Genomic DNA, 17882 nt, shown 5'->3' with positions numbered 1-17882 from the left:
TTAAAGATGTTCCTTTGGAATCGTAATGGTTCAATGAGACTCGATGTAGGTTATTTTGAGGACACTTTTCGTGGGATAGATATGGCTATGTATACAGAGACACATCAGTGTACAAATTCTAGATTACCGGATGTTGTGGGATACAAAAGGGAGAGCATATACAGACCTCAACCCCATAGACGAGGAGGAACCAGGGGGTTAGGAGGGGTGGCTATTCTTTATTGTGAGAGCCTCCAAAACATGATTCACGTGGTGCCACGAGATGTGTATGCTAGATACATGTGGGTAAGGCTAAGGATAGGGCACCCGAGGAATCTATATGTTGCGGTATGCTACTTCCCACTTGCCTCTTCGGCATTTGCTACTGGGGAGGGATCACCATTTGAAGTACTACATGAAGATAATATGAGATATGTAAGTATTGGGGACATACTACTAGTGGGAGACTTTAATGCTCGAACAGGAATTGAGCAATCCGCCTTTTATGATATTGAACATGAAATGTTTAAGAAATTGGCATTGGATGAACTAGGGCATGCAAGGACATCTCAAGATAAGGAGGTGACAGCATATGAATCTCATCTGCTAGCTTTGGGAAGTGCTCACGGATTGGCTATATTCGATGGCCTATTAAGATGGTCGGGAGTGGATACTTTCACTTGTTGGAACAACAAAAAAGGGGCCAGTGTGGTGGACTATGTAATGGGCTTGCTAGCGTTAATTCCAGAAATTAAGGACTTTGAGATATCTGATAAGCTGATCAGCATAGCGGCTGACCATGCGATCCTAAAATTTACTCCAGCATGTAGTCAGAGACAAGAAACATGCACATAGTCACACACATTCCCACATTATGAATTTCTAGAGCAAACGTCGCATATCTATAGTGATGCAATATGAGAGGGCTTAAGCCAGCTACACCAACATGAACCATTGGAAGATGTCACTAGATCTCTATCAAAGGTTTTACATGCTAAAGCTTCTGAGGCATTCCCATGTAAGATGGGCCCTATTGCAATACGCAATTGTACTGCCCCTCAAAATGCTTGGTATAATGATGAGTGTAAACAGACTAAGACCGCCTATAGATGGATATTACACTAGGGACATGCACACATAAGTAGGCACAGAATGTCTTTTGCCATATTGTGCGAAAAGAGAAGAGAGATTATTTAGCCAAACTACAGTCAGAGATGTATCAGCTCTTTTTGAGCAGAGACAAGGAGAGGGCATGGAGGAAATTTCACGGGAGACAACCCCCAATTCAGTTGACATCACCTATGGTTTGGCATGAACATGCTAGGACACTATACGATGTTCCATCACAAGAGTAGATACCTTGTCCATCAAACTCTAGGCCAACACAGTGCGGTTTCTTTATGGAAAAGATGGTGAGATATGTCCTTTGGAGGTTGAAGAGTGGGAGAGCACATGATCAAGATGGCCTTGTGGTAGAGCATTTTACACATGCATGTTATGCATTGGCCCCTACCTTGGCGAATCTCTTCAATAGAGCTGTATGTGAGGAGTTTCTAGTAAGTTGGTGTGATCACACAATAATGCCGATTTTAAAGAGTGGAGATCCATTGGTTGCTAAAAAGAACTACTGCACTATTATGATTGGCCATATGCTAGCAAAGATATATGCCTCAATTGTGGAGCATGAGTTGAGTTGGTGGGCTGAAACAAAGAAAATACGGTCTACAAGATAAGCTGGTTTGTGCCACGCATACAATACACTAGACCATATATTCATGCTAAGGGCCTTGATTGAGGAGGGACGATCACAGAGGCAAAAAATCTACTGTTGTTTTGTGGACCTCTGCTAAGCCTTTGATACAGTGCCACGTGCAAGACTCATACAAAGGTTGCGAGCCATTGGGGTCCCAGAGGATATGTAGTGGTGTATTTATGCATTGTATGAAACTGTGAGAGGGAGAGTAGGAGTGCCTGGAGGCACAACATACTCAGTCTCTAGCACGATGGGCGTAAAGCAAGGCTGTCCCCTCTCTCCTTTGATGTTTGGACTGCATATTGACAAGATTTTTAATTAATGCAGAGATGGGGTGGTATGGGAGTCAGCTTGGCTGGGGTACTGATACCAATTTTGTTATATGCTGAAGATATGATGCTTATCTCAAATTCACCAGAGGGACTACAATGGCATTTGGATGCATTGGATGTGTTCTGTGAATATAAAGGTCTCAAGGTTAATCTTGGAAAGACTAAAATCATGGTCTTTAACACATTAGCAGCTTGGGTGACACGCTTAGAGCACCACTTTATGTATGATGGTCAGCCTGTGGAAATGGTTAGACAATATGTATACCTCGGGGTTACTTTCAAGGGGAAATAGTTTTCATGGAAGGAGACTTCAGAGGCTAGGCTTGCACGGGCATATGCAGCTTTGGGTACTCTAGAGTGGCAATGTACACACATACAGTTTCAAGAGCCTCATACCAAATTGTGGCTTTTTGACACTTTAGTTATGCCCAGACTACTCTATGGGGCAGCCATTTGGGCCCCCAGCCTTTATCATACTAGACGGATGCCACGTATGGACTGTGATGGACCGGAAGCACAACATTAGGATGGCTGGGAACACATGGAAAGACCACCAGTCATGATGATAGCATGTATGATAAGGGCAAAGGCCTCAATACCATAGGAGATCATCTGGGCAGAATTAGGTGTTGCACCCTTGGTAGTTGAGGCATTATTCCAAGCAATTACTTTCCTCCAGAGGATATGGCAACTCCCTAAAGACTGATATCCTAGAGTAGCACTAGGGTCTTTAAGATAGCTTGCAGCTAAGGGAGATAGACAGTGTGCACATATGAGCACATGGCTGAATTTACATGGCATGAGTATAGATAGACTACCACCGTTTGATTATAGCCTTGACTGTCCTACTTTGAGCCTCAGTCGTGCAGAGCTGAATAGTGTGATCAGGGCATACATCACTAAAGTGGAGACAGAAAGGACTTGGTCCAAGCCCCCTTTCCCATTAGGCACAAAAATGGCACAATACCAATGTCACTTCTTGTAGCTTTCTCATGACGGCTTCATAGTGAGGCCGAGATACATGGATGCTCAACTTTCCCATGGACTCCGAGTTGCTATTGGTCAAATCCGCACCTCATTGCATCAACTGATGATTGAGACAGGTCAATGGAGCCATATTGCAGCCAATGAGAGGATGTGCCAACTTTGTAGATGGGAGCCAAAGACGGAGGAGCACTACATTTGTAGATGTACTGAATACTATGATATCCAAGGCTGCTATCATTGCCTCTTTAAGGAGGGCTTTGGACCACTAAGATGGGTGATGGACTATGAGGACCAAAGATGTTTGCGCCTTTTCTTGTTGGAGCTCCAACGACGTAGAGCATTATTGTTACGGGATAGGAGGCGATCCCAACATCATCCACCCCTCCAGAGAGCAGTTACAAACTACTTCAGTGTAGCTAAACCCCTAGCCGTGACCACCCCAGACACTACATCTCCTATTGATAGGCGTTGCCAAGATACAACATCATGAGGCATCACAATATAGAGCTACAATGCTACGCAAAGCACGATGCCCTAGAGTACCTACTCGGCAACATAGGCGTGCCCTTATACCATGTAAACCTACACATAAATTTTATCTCTTCTTATCTGATGAGAGATGATGATACTAGTTGTATTGGTTATGGTCTCATAGGCTACTCTGGCCTTTTAGAGATGTTAATAGATCTTTCTTTCTTTCTTTCTCTCTCTTGAAATAGATAGTTGTATTAATCGTGAAAAAAAATATACAAGATTACAAGATTGGAAGATGTAGGATAACTCTAGGCCATTGTGCATATTCTCAACTCCCATTTACAAAGAACATGTGAAAGGAACACCAAGTACAAAATTAGGGTAGCTTCATTGAAGAGATAGCCCAACACCAAGGAACCAAATCCTCTTTAGACAAAGTATCGGCATGCTAAATAAGATCAAGCTGCCACTGAAGAAGTCCTTCAAGCTTGGCCACATAATTCTGTATGCCTGAGGCAACATAAAAAAGGAATGTATTGCGTGTGACCCAAGTATGCTAGCAACCCCAAAATCTGAGAAAGTGAAACAGAATCTTCATGTTAGGTTGTAGCGGACCATGTTGCTTAGGCTTACCAAAGACCCCATCAAAAGGACGCATCTTGGCACCCACCACAACTGCCAAATGTCAGAAAAGAGAAGCCAAATTTTCCAAGCCAAAGGACAATAGATAAATTGATGACTGGAAGATTCTATTGCAATAGTATGGAAAAAACAGTTGCCGTTGGAAATACCTAACGGCGAAGAGACGAAGCAAGGGGAAAACCACACACCAACATGCGCTAAATGAATACCTTGCATTTAAACGGTGTCTTGTTATGCCTTCCTTCCATGATTGTGAGCTTCCACCAGGATTTAGTTTTTTGCAATCCCCAAAGTGCATTAGCTTTAATGGTCAACCATAAACGATCTTTGATCATGAGGTGGTAAATCGGTTTAATTGAGGAAGATTGAAGACTCAAGCAGCCTGCAAGGTTTCAATCTTGCCAGGGAGAGGCAAAATCTAGGACAAAAAAGGTTGGCGGTCCTGTAAAAGTCTAGAGACCTTGCCCAAAAGGGCACGGTAGCCACGAGTGACCCAGAAAACCCACCTAATTGTGCGAAAAAACATGAGCGTGCATTGAGGCAGGAGAGTGGCATTAGCCACCAAGACCAATCCAAGGCGAGCCATGAGATTAAACTCAAGTCTGTCCTCTGATTTGTCCTCCCATGAGAGTAGATGAGAAATTGCGAGAATTTCCATTTGGAAAGAATTAGTAGCCAATCTATCCTTGGTCGGGTGCCATTGTACCTTGCGAAGCACCATTTTCCATGAACATACCAAGTAAGTGAGAAGTACTCATGTAGATATAGAGAACTGTGTGTCAACATCAGGACATGCCACCAAGAACCTTGAATCTTTGTAATACCCTACCAAAGGCCGCAATCTTCAAGAAAATGACGGGAAATAATTGTGGAGGGTTGACCAGCACACATGGACTACAAAAGTGACCAACAAAGGGCTGTCATATGGGTATGCACATCCAAAACAGCCCCACCCCCCATGGATTTTGGTGTACAAACATGATTCCAAGATATCCATGATATACTGGCATGCACTGAGTCTTTCTTCCATACCATAAAGTGAAGGTGCTGAGAGATATCCCTCAAAGACACATTAGTCCAAAGTAGCAATGGCAAAAAGTAAGTGAGCATGGAAAGCATAACAATCTGTGCCACTTTAAGGCGTACATGAAAGGGCCAAGCTTGAGATTTCCAATAAACAAATTTGGCTTCTAATTGTGCAAGATCCATTTGAGTAAGTGTTTAGGTTGCACATTGACACCCAAGGGATAACCAAGATGCCTCATGATATCACCCTTCGGAACAAGCATGCCCTGCCATCCCAAATTTGACAAATTGAAGCTTGTGGAAGCAATAAGGGATGATTTGGTAGCATGAATATGGAGACCCAATGCATGTCCAAAGGGATCCCAAACATCCAAGCTTTGTGAAGATTAGTGGCATTTGCTTTCAAAACCATAAAGGTATCATCAGCCAATGCTTGACCAATAAAATGCTAACATGAAGAAGAGATAAACCAGCCAATTGTACCATATCAGCAAGATGCGACAACATAGAGAGAAGGGATGCGTAGCAAGTGCAAAAAGAAGAGGGCTTAGTGGCCAGCCCTGACAAACCAAGTGTGAAAGGGGAAAGGGCCTACTAATGCTACCATTCATTATAACACAGAATGTAGCCCCTGCACTATTGGTATACATCAACTTGGCCATACGATACCCAAAACCCATGGCTTGCATGAGTCCACAAGAAAAGACCATTCTAGAAAATCAAAGGCCTTTTCCAAGTCCAATTGCAACATGACCACCTCTTGTTGTATATATCGCGCATAATCAATGGCCATTTGGGCATTGAGAATATTATTCAAAATATTCCTACCCTTAATGAAGCCCCTCAATGAAGCCGTACTGATGAGGATGTAGCATGCCAGGTAGCTGCTATGAAGACGATTTGCCAATACCTTTGCAAAGATCTTATACATGGTACCCATTAGGGATATCGGTCTCTAGTGCACAAGTTTCAAAGGGGAGGGAACTTTAGGAATCCTTCTTTCCATGATGAAGGCATGCTGCCTGAATCCCAAACCCTACTGGCACATTGCCGTGAGTGGTTTAGCCAAAAGGGATGCGTGACTTTCGAAGAATTCATTGCTAACACCATCTCAGCCAGGGTTGTCTTGCCACCCTCTCGACATTAAGAAGCAGTCTATCAAAGGAGGCCAAGCCTTCCAATGGAAAATCACATAGAAACCTTTCCAAGAGCTGGCTCATATACTGTTTAAAAACAGCATTATTTAGAAAGGATGGGTTGAAGCCCAAGGACAGTTTGTCCAAAAGACCCTAGAAGGCATCCACCAGCTGCCTGACCATATCAAACTGCGAAGGGAAATGATCTGATAAGGCATAGCTCTGCAACACTTGCATCTACAAAATTTCTGGTAAGAAGGAATCCTCATGCATAGCATAAATACGGTCCAACCAAGACCATGTGGCTGAATATTAGGTCGAATGAAATATACACCCTGAAGCTGATGGAGAAAGCCACGACCAAATATCCTGCTTCAAAACATCCATTGCAAAGACATTTTAAGTCTGGGCTTCTGGCATATCCATCAGAGAATGCTCCGAGGTAGACTAGGAAGGGTCAACACACATATTGAAGTCACCCATGAGCAAGCCTGGTCTACCCAAGGACAGAATCATGAAGTTGATTCCTTAGGGCTTGACAATGTGACGAGGCATTGCGTGCATAAAGTCCAACAAGCCACAAAATCACTCCTTCAAAAATGAGTAGTGCACTGCTTTGCAACCAGCATAAAAAAAGGTGAAAACCTTGACAATCCAAAAGGTGACCAGCCTCGTCATGACTTTTGTGCTCAACAGCACACAACACATCCCAACAATTCTCATGCAAAATGCACCACATGTCATGCTGCTTACTGCCCAGGGACCTCATTCATCTCTAGCATTCTCTCGCATTCATTCTTGTTTCCCGGTTTACTCACATTTTGTACCTATGTTTCCACCATTGCAACAAATTGCCGTTGGACAGCATCCAAGGCTTGTTGGATGCTTTTTGATATCATCTATGTAATCTGATCTGTATACTTAGCATCTTCAATTCCAATATAAGCATCGGCAACACTACCCATAACTTGACACTAAGGTACAAAACTATATTGGGCAGGATGAATGCTCTCAAGTACTATATCCTTCAAGCAGTTAATTAGCATTTTAGCCACAAATCAGTACATGCATGGCTCTTGCATTGCCCTCTTGGCTAATTTTTGGAGAGGAGACATCCCCTTGTGGGTGTTCTGTGGTGTGTATATTATCCCAAAACAAAGTGGAATTTGCAACCAAAGAGCAAGTAGGGCACAAATCAGCATTCAAACAAACCTTCATTGCCTATTTTAATGAGCATAAATCATGTTAAATTGTTGTCAGTTATGTTTATACAAAAAGACAATTTATCTAAAACGTATGTGCACATGTGATAGGATGTTAGACTCCACAATTTCAGGCACATGATGCAGCTAAGGCCCTGACAGTTCATAGTTTTGACAGTACCAGTGCTTTTTGCTTTGGTGACACCCTGCAACATATGACAGAAGCACACTTGATAGCCAAATCTAATAACTCATCCTTCAGTTCATTTGCCAAGGCATATGTCAATGCCTTTCCATCAATAATCAGAGAGAATATCCCATTCTTGTTCTCTTCTTGCTGTATGTGATTTTTCCAATCTTGTATTTGCCTTTGAATGTTTTTCATGCATGCCTATAGACAAACCAATAGACATTCTAAGATTTTCATAGATTGAAAAACAGATAAATTTTGCTTACAAAACAAGCAACATGTTGTGACTTCTTTAGTGAATTTTGAAGCCAACAAACATTTTTTAGGCATCCCGTGCCTTCTTTGACCAAAACCACACTAGTATTGGCCATCAAGAAAAGTGAATTAAGAAATGATTAAAGGACTACAGACATAAAGGGCATAAAAGCATTTCCACTTATTGTCATACAATCTTTGAAATAGTGATTACATGAAATTAGAAAGACATTAATAATGCCAACACACATAACGTGATGAAACTAAGATAATAACTTTTTCAGTGCAAGTAAACGTGAAAGATACAATTGCAGCATTTCAATTGTGTAACACACATGCACTATTTATGTGAACATTACCCCCCAACATGAAACACAAGGAAGGTGGGAGAGAGGAGAGACAACATTGTGAACCTTGCCTATTCTTTGGCCTCATGTTGGTCATTACTATATATAAGCTGATCTTCCTAACCAAAACAATCCGAAAAATAGCTTGCCAAAACATGTCTAATCATTTTGGTAAGATAGTTGTCCATATGCAAGAGATCCCTAGCTTTATTGTAGTAAAAAAAGTTCAAAGACCAAAGGAGATGGAAGCCTTGGACTAGGGCCATGTTAGGATGGTACATAGCGGGTGGGATTTGTAGAGGTAGATAAAGCATGAATATGGGGTTGAAGTCCAAATATTAAGACTTTTTCGAGTTTTGGCTCTATACATATTCCCCATGTCCTTCTCTCTCGTCTCTCGTCTCTCCTCTTATTGTATGTTCTCATGGATTAGTGTATGAGAGAAGGGGATTGGTAAGTCTCACTTGCAAGGCCAATGTGACCTATGAGACCTTGGTAGTAGTACAAATAAAACAATGTCTCATCATAAAGTACAACCAAAGTATATGAAAAGGGCTGAAGATGCCCAAAGGGCTGAGTTGGAAGTAATCCAGAAGGAGAAAGCACAGAAGACCCAAATAGGGGAGACTCCACCAACCACAAAACAAGATAAGGGGAAGTCTAAGACTTCCACCGAGGAGGGACAAAAGAAATATTACACTAGAAAGTAACTGGAGTAGATAAGACTAATTCAGTAGAAGAGGAGATTGTGGAAAAATCTCTAGAAGAGTGAAAAAAAGAAGAGAAGGAGAAGAAGAAGCAGCAGCTAGTAGTAGTAGTGGTGGTGGTAGTGGTAGTGGTGCGGTGGCGCCGGTGCGGTAGTGGTGGTAGTGGTGGTAGTGGGAGGAGGAGGAGGAGGAGGAGGAGGAGGAGGAGGAGGAGGAGGAGGAGGAGGAGGAGGAGGAGGAGGAGGAGGAGGAGGAGGAGGAGGAGGAGGAGGAGGAGGAGGAGGAGGAGGAGGAGGAGGAGGAGGAGGAGGAGGAGGAGGAGGAGGAGGAGGAGGAGGAGGAGGAGGAGAGGCAATTAGAGCTTCAATGGAATAGCCCATCCAGACCTTAGGTTAGCCCATCCAGACCTTAGGTTGGATCCAACAAGAGTGCAAAGACGGGAAAAGGCAAAATGACCGGGGAATCACCTATGCCTAAAGAGGGCAAAGGGAAGGAACCCATTCTGGCCCTACCACCCCCACAAACTCCATCAATGGAGGTAACCCTAACCACAACCCCACCACTCACCAACTTAAGTGACAAGGAAGAGTTGGAATCCAAATTAAAGCAATTTGAAAGAAAAATTGAAGTAATGACCCACAAAAAATCGGAGGAGGTAACAATAGCAGGATCCAAGAGAATGGAAACTATGAAAGCTAAATCTGAGGGCGATCAAAGCTCCAAGGATTGGGGAATCATGTACCACACTATTGCTCCTAACTCTAGGACCAACCCAAGAATTTGATGAGTAACTCAAAGAGCTAGAGGAGCAAAGGGATCAAAAGTATAAGGGGAAAAAGCTACAATGGCAGCTTTGGAGAAGAAAAAGGAAGCCTTTGAGGCTTATAGAAAGAATGCCATCACATACACTCTTCAGAGAGAATTAGTTGCCTTAAATGAAAAAGAGATTAGTAACAAGAAGTATGAGGAAGCTCCAGGAGAACAAGGTTCAACTTAGTAGAGAAGTATACTATTGCTTTGAAGTCAAAAGCTCACCTAGAAGTGAAGTTGAGCAAGCAAGTCCAAATTATAGAGTGAAACCAGCCTTCCTTCCGTGGTGGATGGGTGGCATTACAACTTAGTTATAGCAGCAATAATAATTACAAAATTGAGAAATGCAAATGAACTCACAATCTTGGACAATGGATACCTTGTTGGCCCCAAATTGGTGTTTCTTTAACTTAATTGAAGAAGAAGTTGATGTACAATGAGATTTTCCCAATCCCTTTTGGTATTCCAACTTCCCTTGCTGTCCAAAATGACCTTCAATCTGATTTTCCCCTTGATTCAAGCAGTTAATTGGTCTTCATCCGCTTCGATGGAGATGGAAAATGCCCCAAATTCATTGATTTACTCGTCCCTCCACTTGAATTTGACTGAAAATAGCTTCAGCCCTGATGAATCCAAGTCTTGGAACTTTCAATTTCTGGAATGCTTCTCGAGGCTGCTACTAAACCCTAATTTTTGCTGTACATTAGGGTTTATAGCTAAGAAATCCAAAATTTCTTAGCCTCTGATAATCTCAATGCTGTAATCTTCGGAGCAAGGCTATAGAAAGGCTAGAAGATGAGAGAAAATGCTGAGGAGAGAAAAAATTCGGACTTTCTTCGTGAAGAACCGAGGAAAATCAGTCATTTACTGCTACTGCCCTGTCTCAATAGTCTATAGATGTTGTCACTTGCTGTTGGAAACCCTCTCCTTGCTATCGCTTGCAATAAATGCTCCTGCCAGTAGCCCAGATGCTGTCACCTACAGCCAACTTGCTCTTTCTTGTTGGAAAATGAAGGAAAAACAATCCCAATCAACTCCAATAGCTCCCCAAGAATGAGAGCATAATCGGAAGAAAGAGCTTTGGAGGTTGGAGTAATAAGAGAGAGTAAGAGAAAATGTAAGAACTCCAATACTCATGATGTGTGACTTGCCTTTTCTTATTCTATTATTATACTAAGAATAAAGAATAAAGTGACACTTATGGATGGACACCACATGCAGTGTAGAAGTGTGCACGTAATAAGTACAATATAAATATAGGAACAGAGGGCCTTTAATCCCCCAATACCATTATTATTGCTTTTCTCTAATATCATACTTTTATATTCATGTTGAGTAGATATAGTGGTTGTTGTAAGGCTAATCACCTTTGGTTACCATGGATTTCCCATGTGAAGACCAAAGATCAAATTCTGTAATTCTCAGATGGTGAAGAAGATGGTTTATTAGGGGCATACAATATTCTTGCCCAGAGGGCCATGATTTGAGAAAAGGATTTCTTGGATGGCCTCCTATAAGTATGAATACCCAAAAGCTGTAAGGAGTGGAAGATGGTCCATGAAGAGTTGCTTCCAAGTGGAATGCAATAGTTCTTGATTTTCTAGGAGTTACCATATTGAACTCAGTTTAAAATCAATCATCTTTTTGATTCCATACAAAGCTCAAGAATGTTGATAGCTTACGATGGGACCATATCATAGGAAAGAGAGATACTTTGAGGGCAAGGATGAGCTTGAAAGAGATAGGTAAGAGGGAGGCATATAGGTCACAAAAAAGCAAATCATCGAGTTTATCCACACAATGATAGGTGTGATGTGCTCTCTTAGGACCCCATTTTCTAAAGATGACCAATAGGACTCAAATCCCATAATTAGCATAAGATATACTAGATTTTTATTGACCAAGATAGTCATTCACTTGATTAAGTGCTCTTCGTATTTTTATTTTGCATTGAGCTATAACATATAATGTGTTAGAATTGTTACAATTTATACTATCGATCATGATTACGAGTTGTCTCACTACAAAGTCTATATATTCGGCTATTTATAAGTTGTAAGACTTAGTGCAATGGATCTTACAAAAGGAGATAAGGGCATCCTCAATTCAAGGAGCGGTGGAGATAGTTTGTCTTTTTGAGATATATTTACCCACAAGCATGCTCATGGTACCAACACACCTCCTAGTATATCTTATGGATGAATGGAGGTTACAAGTTTGGTGTACAGCCGATAGATGTTCTTTTTGGAGTGCTTCATGAAAACCTTGAAAGGCTTTGTGTGACAATGGACTTGTCTAGAGAGTAGCATGGTTAAAGGTTGGGTAGTGTCAGAGGCCTTGGTACATATTTTAAAGTGGATTGTGATGGTCAATACAAATGATAGATTGTTATGGACCCTCAACTTGGATGAACATAGACTGGGTAGTATCAGAGGCCTTGGTACATATTTTAAAGTGGCTTGTGATGGTGGATATAGGCAATGAATTGTTATGGACCCTCAAGATTGGGTGGTGTCAGAGGCCTTGGTACATATTTTAAACCAGGAGGAAATCTAAGAGAAACTCTAGGTCTCGAGGCAAGAAACCAGACATGAGTGTTCGAAAGACAGAGCCACAGCCTAGCATACTTAATAAGCAGATGTCATATGTAGCCATTGAGCGTGCCCAAAAGCCATTAGTGCCCAAAGAGCCTTTGATTTTCCGAGAGGTTAATAGGCATCATAGGCACAACATTGCTCAGGGTAAGGCTGATGGCTCAACAAAGCAAATGGCACAATCGTCTAATAGCCTCGAGCAAATCATTCAGCCAGTGCCAAGTCCACCTAAGAGTCCTAGATCTCCTACATCCTCTTTTTTTGTGACAGTCGATATAGATGATAGATTGTTACAGATCTTCAAGGATGAACATAGACTAACTTAAGACACGCTGGTTGGAAATGGGATAGAGAAGAGGATGGATGGAACCATTGAGGAGAAGGTAAATCATTTTTGTATGCTATGCTATGTATCAATGGCAAAGTGGGCTTAATAGGTACACGGTTTCCAAAAGGGAATGAGAGGTAGCATGGTTAGAATTTTGGCATAGTATACATCAATGGCCTTTTCAATATCCTAAAGCCTAGAGGAGTTGCCAAAGTTTATGCCTATGAGGTGGTTACATGATGCATTAACAACAGCATTACATGAAAGTGAGATAATCATAGGAGAGGAGTGGGAGTTCTCCAAGGGATGTAGTCCAAAGGTAAATGTGTACTTTCATCATTGTTTTATCCAATAAGTGACAACTAAGCCTAAAGTTTCAATTCACAACACAAATTCTCAATGTAGCATAGTCATGTGCATAATATTTTTGAGTAGAAGGCACTGATAAATTGCGCTTGATGATGGATTGCAACATTATGGCAAAGTTTGAGCAAAAAAGTTGACTATGGGCCATAAATCTAAATTGTAGTAGATGATGTGAAGTGCTTTGGCAACTTGGAAAGTATGATTTTAGTAGATTATCCTTTCTTTTCCATGATCATATTTCATGTGTAGTACTTTAAAGTAGTATTGAAGGAGTAGGGCCACTATTGAATGAGGGCCATCTTAATTCCTAGCAATTTTGAGAAGTACAATGATTTGCAAGACATGAAAGTATCTTTCCAAGGCTTCACCATTTATTGGAGATCTTTTGAGGATGCATATGTGTGTAAGATGTAAGGTGTAAGCTCACAAAAAAATGCATTGAACCTGTATAGCATGCATAAGTTTTCTACTTGATTTGATAGAGACCAAGCTAGTAAGGCTAGTATGAGGATGATATTACTACTTTGATTTTGAGAAAGCTTCCACATGGTTTTAGTGAATTGGCACAAGTAATTAATGTAGCAAATATACATTATCTTTTCAAAAAGTTGGTGCTTCAATATTTGATGAATGGTCATCAATGCAAGTGTAAGGGAAGTTGCATAGGATATCCACTACTAATGTCCTCAATGGGAAGGAAGAAAAGGAGGAGGAGGTGGAGGTGGAGGTGGAGAAAAAGAAGTTGTAAGCATGCATAAATAGTGAAAGGCAAAGGTAAAGAATATCGTTTGAGAGGTAAATAGGTAGTTGTGCATGTTCTTGTCATAGTGCTGAGCCATATTTCCCTCAATAAATAAAGATATGCAGTTGTGCATATTCATGGCATAGTATTGTGCCACATTTTCCTCAATAAAGATAGAATTAAGAACTACCTAATTGGAAAATTTTATGTATCTTTCAAGGTCCTGATGGTGTTGTTCAGGACGAGGATTCTAGTACATTGTTAATGGTTTTTCCTTGGCCTAGCTAAGAGCAGTTCCTGTAAGGCAAAACATCAACATAGTCACAAAACTAAGATGATTCCTTTTTTTACTTTTGCTTCATCTACCTAAAAGATAAAACCTATGCAATTTATAAAGGTTGACATGATTTTCAACCTTTTAGATTTATGACGTGAAAATTTTATGTGACAAATTAGTTTGAAAGTTTCCAAAGCACCTATTTTCATGCGATATGTAAGGTTAAGATCAGTAGATCTACTTCATATAGTATGGATTTGAGAAATAACAATAAGACTTTTTAGAAACAATCACAGCAAGATTGGAGTACAATAATGAAGAACCATGATGAAGCTTGCAAGTCTATTTTCAAAAATTTGAAAAAACACCAAGAGAAAAGGACACAAACATAACCCTAGAAGAAGAAAAGTAGGGTATTGAGAATGCAAGGATAGATTAAGGTTTCTTAAACTTAAGAATTGTTCACCAGAACCTTATTCACAAAGCATGCTAAGCCAATGATGTAAGAAATAATTATATATTTCATGAAACATTTTCCATAAAACATGAATCTAACAAGTCACCAAGAGGTGAATAGAAGGGATGAAAATTCTATTCTAGGGAGGTGGAAAATTTTGCTTTGGGGTGAGTCTTGTGTGACTTCCATCATTATTTAGTTGCATTCCATTTGTCCTCAATACTCTTGTTTATGCTTTGCATTGTCTTATTACTAAGTGCATGAGCCTATGATGTTGTAAACACACACCTTATCTTTTGCTCCCAACCACTCTTGAGGCCTCACCACACTTCCAACCTCTCGTGAGTTCCCAACACACTTTCAACATGGTATCACAGCTTTTGGCATTCAGTTCTTGGTGTGGAAAAGATTGGAGTTGAGCTATTGTGTTTTGCTTCATTATTGTTTCATGTGTTGCTATATTTTCTATTTTTGATTTGTGTCGTGTTCATGCATGCTATTGACTATCAATATTTGCATTTTTAAAAATCCTTTAAACCTCCATTCTTTGGATAATAACTTCACACCTTGTGTTGATAGCTACTAGATGCATTAAATGCTTGTCCTAATAGCACTACATTGAAATACTTGTGTGTGTAGACCATTACATCTTATGCTCCATTCTTTGGATCTGAACTTCACACCTTGTGTTGATAGCTACTAGATGCATTAGTGTGCAAAATGCATGTCCTAATAGTAGCATACATTGAGATACTTGTGTGTGTATCCTTATGTTTTATGCTAGGTCAGTGCACTTTGCATGGACAAGAGACTCTTTAGCTTAGCTTCATGTGGACAAGTGACTCTCCCACAACTACTTTTTGGGTGATAGTCTTCATTATGGAGAAGAGACTCTTCGTTTTAGCTTCATGTGGATAGTGAGCTTTCCCACACAACTAATTTTTGGGTGATAGTCTTTGTATTTGAATTTACATTTTTCTTTATTGGCTCCCATGAGGCCTGTGAGAATGACATGTGGATGTGCATTAGTTAGTCTTGATTGACGTGTGGTGACATCATGCTTCTAGCATCAAATGTTAGTGATTTGAAAAAGTTTGTGCATTGCATTGAGCTTTTCTTTTGTGAGTTTTGGGACTATTATCTTATAAAATTTAGTGTTTACTTTTCTTTAAGCAATTCGAGCGTTGCATCTCCATCATGGTTTCTTTGTGTAAAATCCAAAAGATGTTTGATGGCACTAGCTTTTCTCATTAAAATGTCAAAGTAAAGTTGGAAATTGTGTGCAAGAAATTGTGGAGCCATTGTTTCAAGTGGAGAACCTAAGCTAGAGCACCACAAATAGATGACGAAGAACCAAGAAGAGGAATTATTAGAGTCACTTGAAGGATGGGAGGAGAGGGACATCAAGGCTTTTTCTATCATGTTCATGAGCCTTACTTCAAAGGTAGTGTCCATTGTTAATTTGGAAATATCTTATGAGGTTTGGCGATTGTTACAATAACTTTATGAAGCAACATTACCTCTTCAAGAAGTTGGTGCTTTAATACTTGATGAAAAGTTATCAATGCAAGTGCAAGGGAAGTTGCAAGGGATATGCACCACTACTGCCTCATGGTGAAGGAAGGCAAGAATTAAAATAAGAAGAACCACTATGGGAGATTTTTCCACAAGAAAACCCAAGATGTGGGAGATTTGGTTGTAGCAATTAAGATAGAGCCTATGACCCAAGGTGAGGTGGCCCAAGGTGGCCTCTCCCACTTCAGAACTTCTTCTCTAGCCTCAAGGTAACAACTTCCTAATTCACTAGTGGTCAAAGGAGGGACTATGGGAAGTGGTGTTTAGGTTTGGGCTAGCGGGGTGGGGGGAGCCAACTAGAGACTCCCTAGGAAATACTTGACATTCACCTTGAGGATTGCTTTGTTGTTGGTGCTTCTCAAGTGTACTTCTTTTTCACTTCCTTGCATGAAAACCGATGCTTGCTTTTGGGGGTGATTTATGGGTCTAACCCTAATATTTGGTATCCCACACATTGTGTGCTACACTAATTGTTCACTTGCTCTTGATTGGTGCTTCACTCTTGGCTTCAATTTGTTTTGTGAGTATTATCAACAGCTCACTTTGGGCTAACTCTTGTATGATCCCGGTCATTAGTGAGTTACTTTTTACTTTTTCTCATTAATCTTGTTTATACTTTACACTATCTTATAACTAACTAAATACATATATTGTGAGTTTGTAAAAACACATTTTCTTACTACTAAATACATATCTTGTGATGTTGTAAATACACACACTCTCTTTCTTCAAGAGAGAAGCTTGCTAATTGCAAAGGATAGTGGACTAGCTCCCTCTAGACCCAACTAATCATAAACAAAGCCCTTGGTAACACATCTCAATTTGACCCATTGTGGAAGCTCCTCCTTAAACGGTATTGTACCCATAGAAAAATGAATATCAATAGCCATAGCTTGAAATACTCAACATTGACCAAGTGGCTAGGCAAGGACAAATTCGTCACTTGGATTGTCCTTTTGACTCAATGCTTTGGCCCACTTCAAGGAGGTGAAAATCCTACATTATTTTATCATCTTTCTCAAAAGGCAATCAAATTTTGGGAAAATTTGTGGGGTCACAAGGAATGAACACGGTGTATTTGTAGCTAGCTAATTATGGATACTCTCTAACGTGATAGGAGATGGACTGGTTACCCCAAATCATGCCAAAGTTTAAGGACATGTTTCCCACCTCGCCTAGGATCAAGCACAATTCAGGCTAAATTATTCGTGACATGAAGGTATCACATTAAAAAATGTGAGAAAATTCAAAGCCCCAAGGTGGATGTTCTAATTTCTTAGGGCACATGCATTTTTAACTGAGCATGCAAACATATATATGTGAGTGAATTCAAAAGTCTAATTCTAGCAATATGGAATGGCACACCTTTTGCTGTTGCTTTAGAGGCTAGTTATGTTGATGTTTTTAATAGAGGTAGGCTTAGTAAATTTATGCCTCTTTTGGGAGATTGTCCTTTGTGCAAGGTTTAAAAAACCAATTCTTTTCATCTGTTTTGGAAATGTAGTTGCATCAAAAAGGTATGGAAGAAGGCGCACAAATGGTTAACTATAGTTGGTTCATAGTTTCTATAGGTATTGAGCTGGGTCAAACTGTGATAAATGTTAAATCATCAATCAATTTTAATTTACCTCATAATGCTTGGTGCACCACTAAAATAATCTTTAGTGGAATAAGGGGAGGAATTTTGCAAAAGTTCATTACAA

General features: G+C 40.4%; 1 protein-coding gene across 1 annotated transcript in view; it reads right to left on the bottom strand.

Moving 5' to 3' along the window:
- Nucleotides 1–17882, bottom strand: part of LOC148034101 (putative phospholipid-transporting ATPase 4) — a 131096-nt gene that overhangs the window by 39523 nt on the left and 73691 nt on the right. Inside the window, exon 7 of the mRNA XM_087682107.1 lies at nt 7713–7922. Within this exon, the coding sequence (XP_087538233.1) occupies nt 7713–7922 (210 nt within the window). The remainder of the gene's footprint in view (nt 1–7712; nt 7923–17882) is intronic.

This window comes from Lygodium microphyllum, chromosome 7 (assembly GCF_053477565.2).
Source record: "Lygodium microphyllum isolate KBCC chromosome 7, Lygodium_microphyllum_v1.1.10, whole genome shotgun sequence".
NCBI classification, from domain to species: domain Eukaryota; kingdom Viridiplantae; phylum Streptophyta; class Polypodiopsida; order Schizaeales; family Lygodiaceae; genus Lygodium; species Lygodium microphyllum.
The sequence above is the reverse complement of the archived record's forward strand: the minus strand, read 5'-3'. Positions and strand labels throughout refer to the sequence as shown.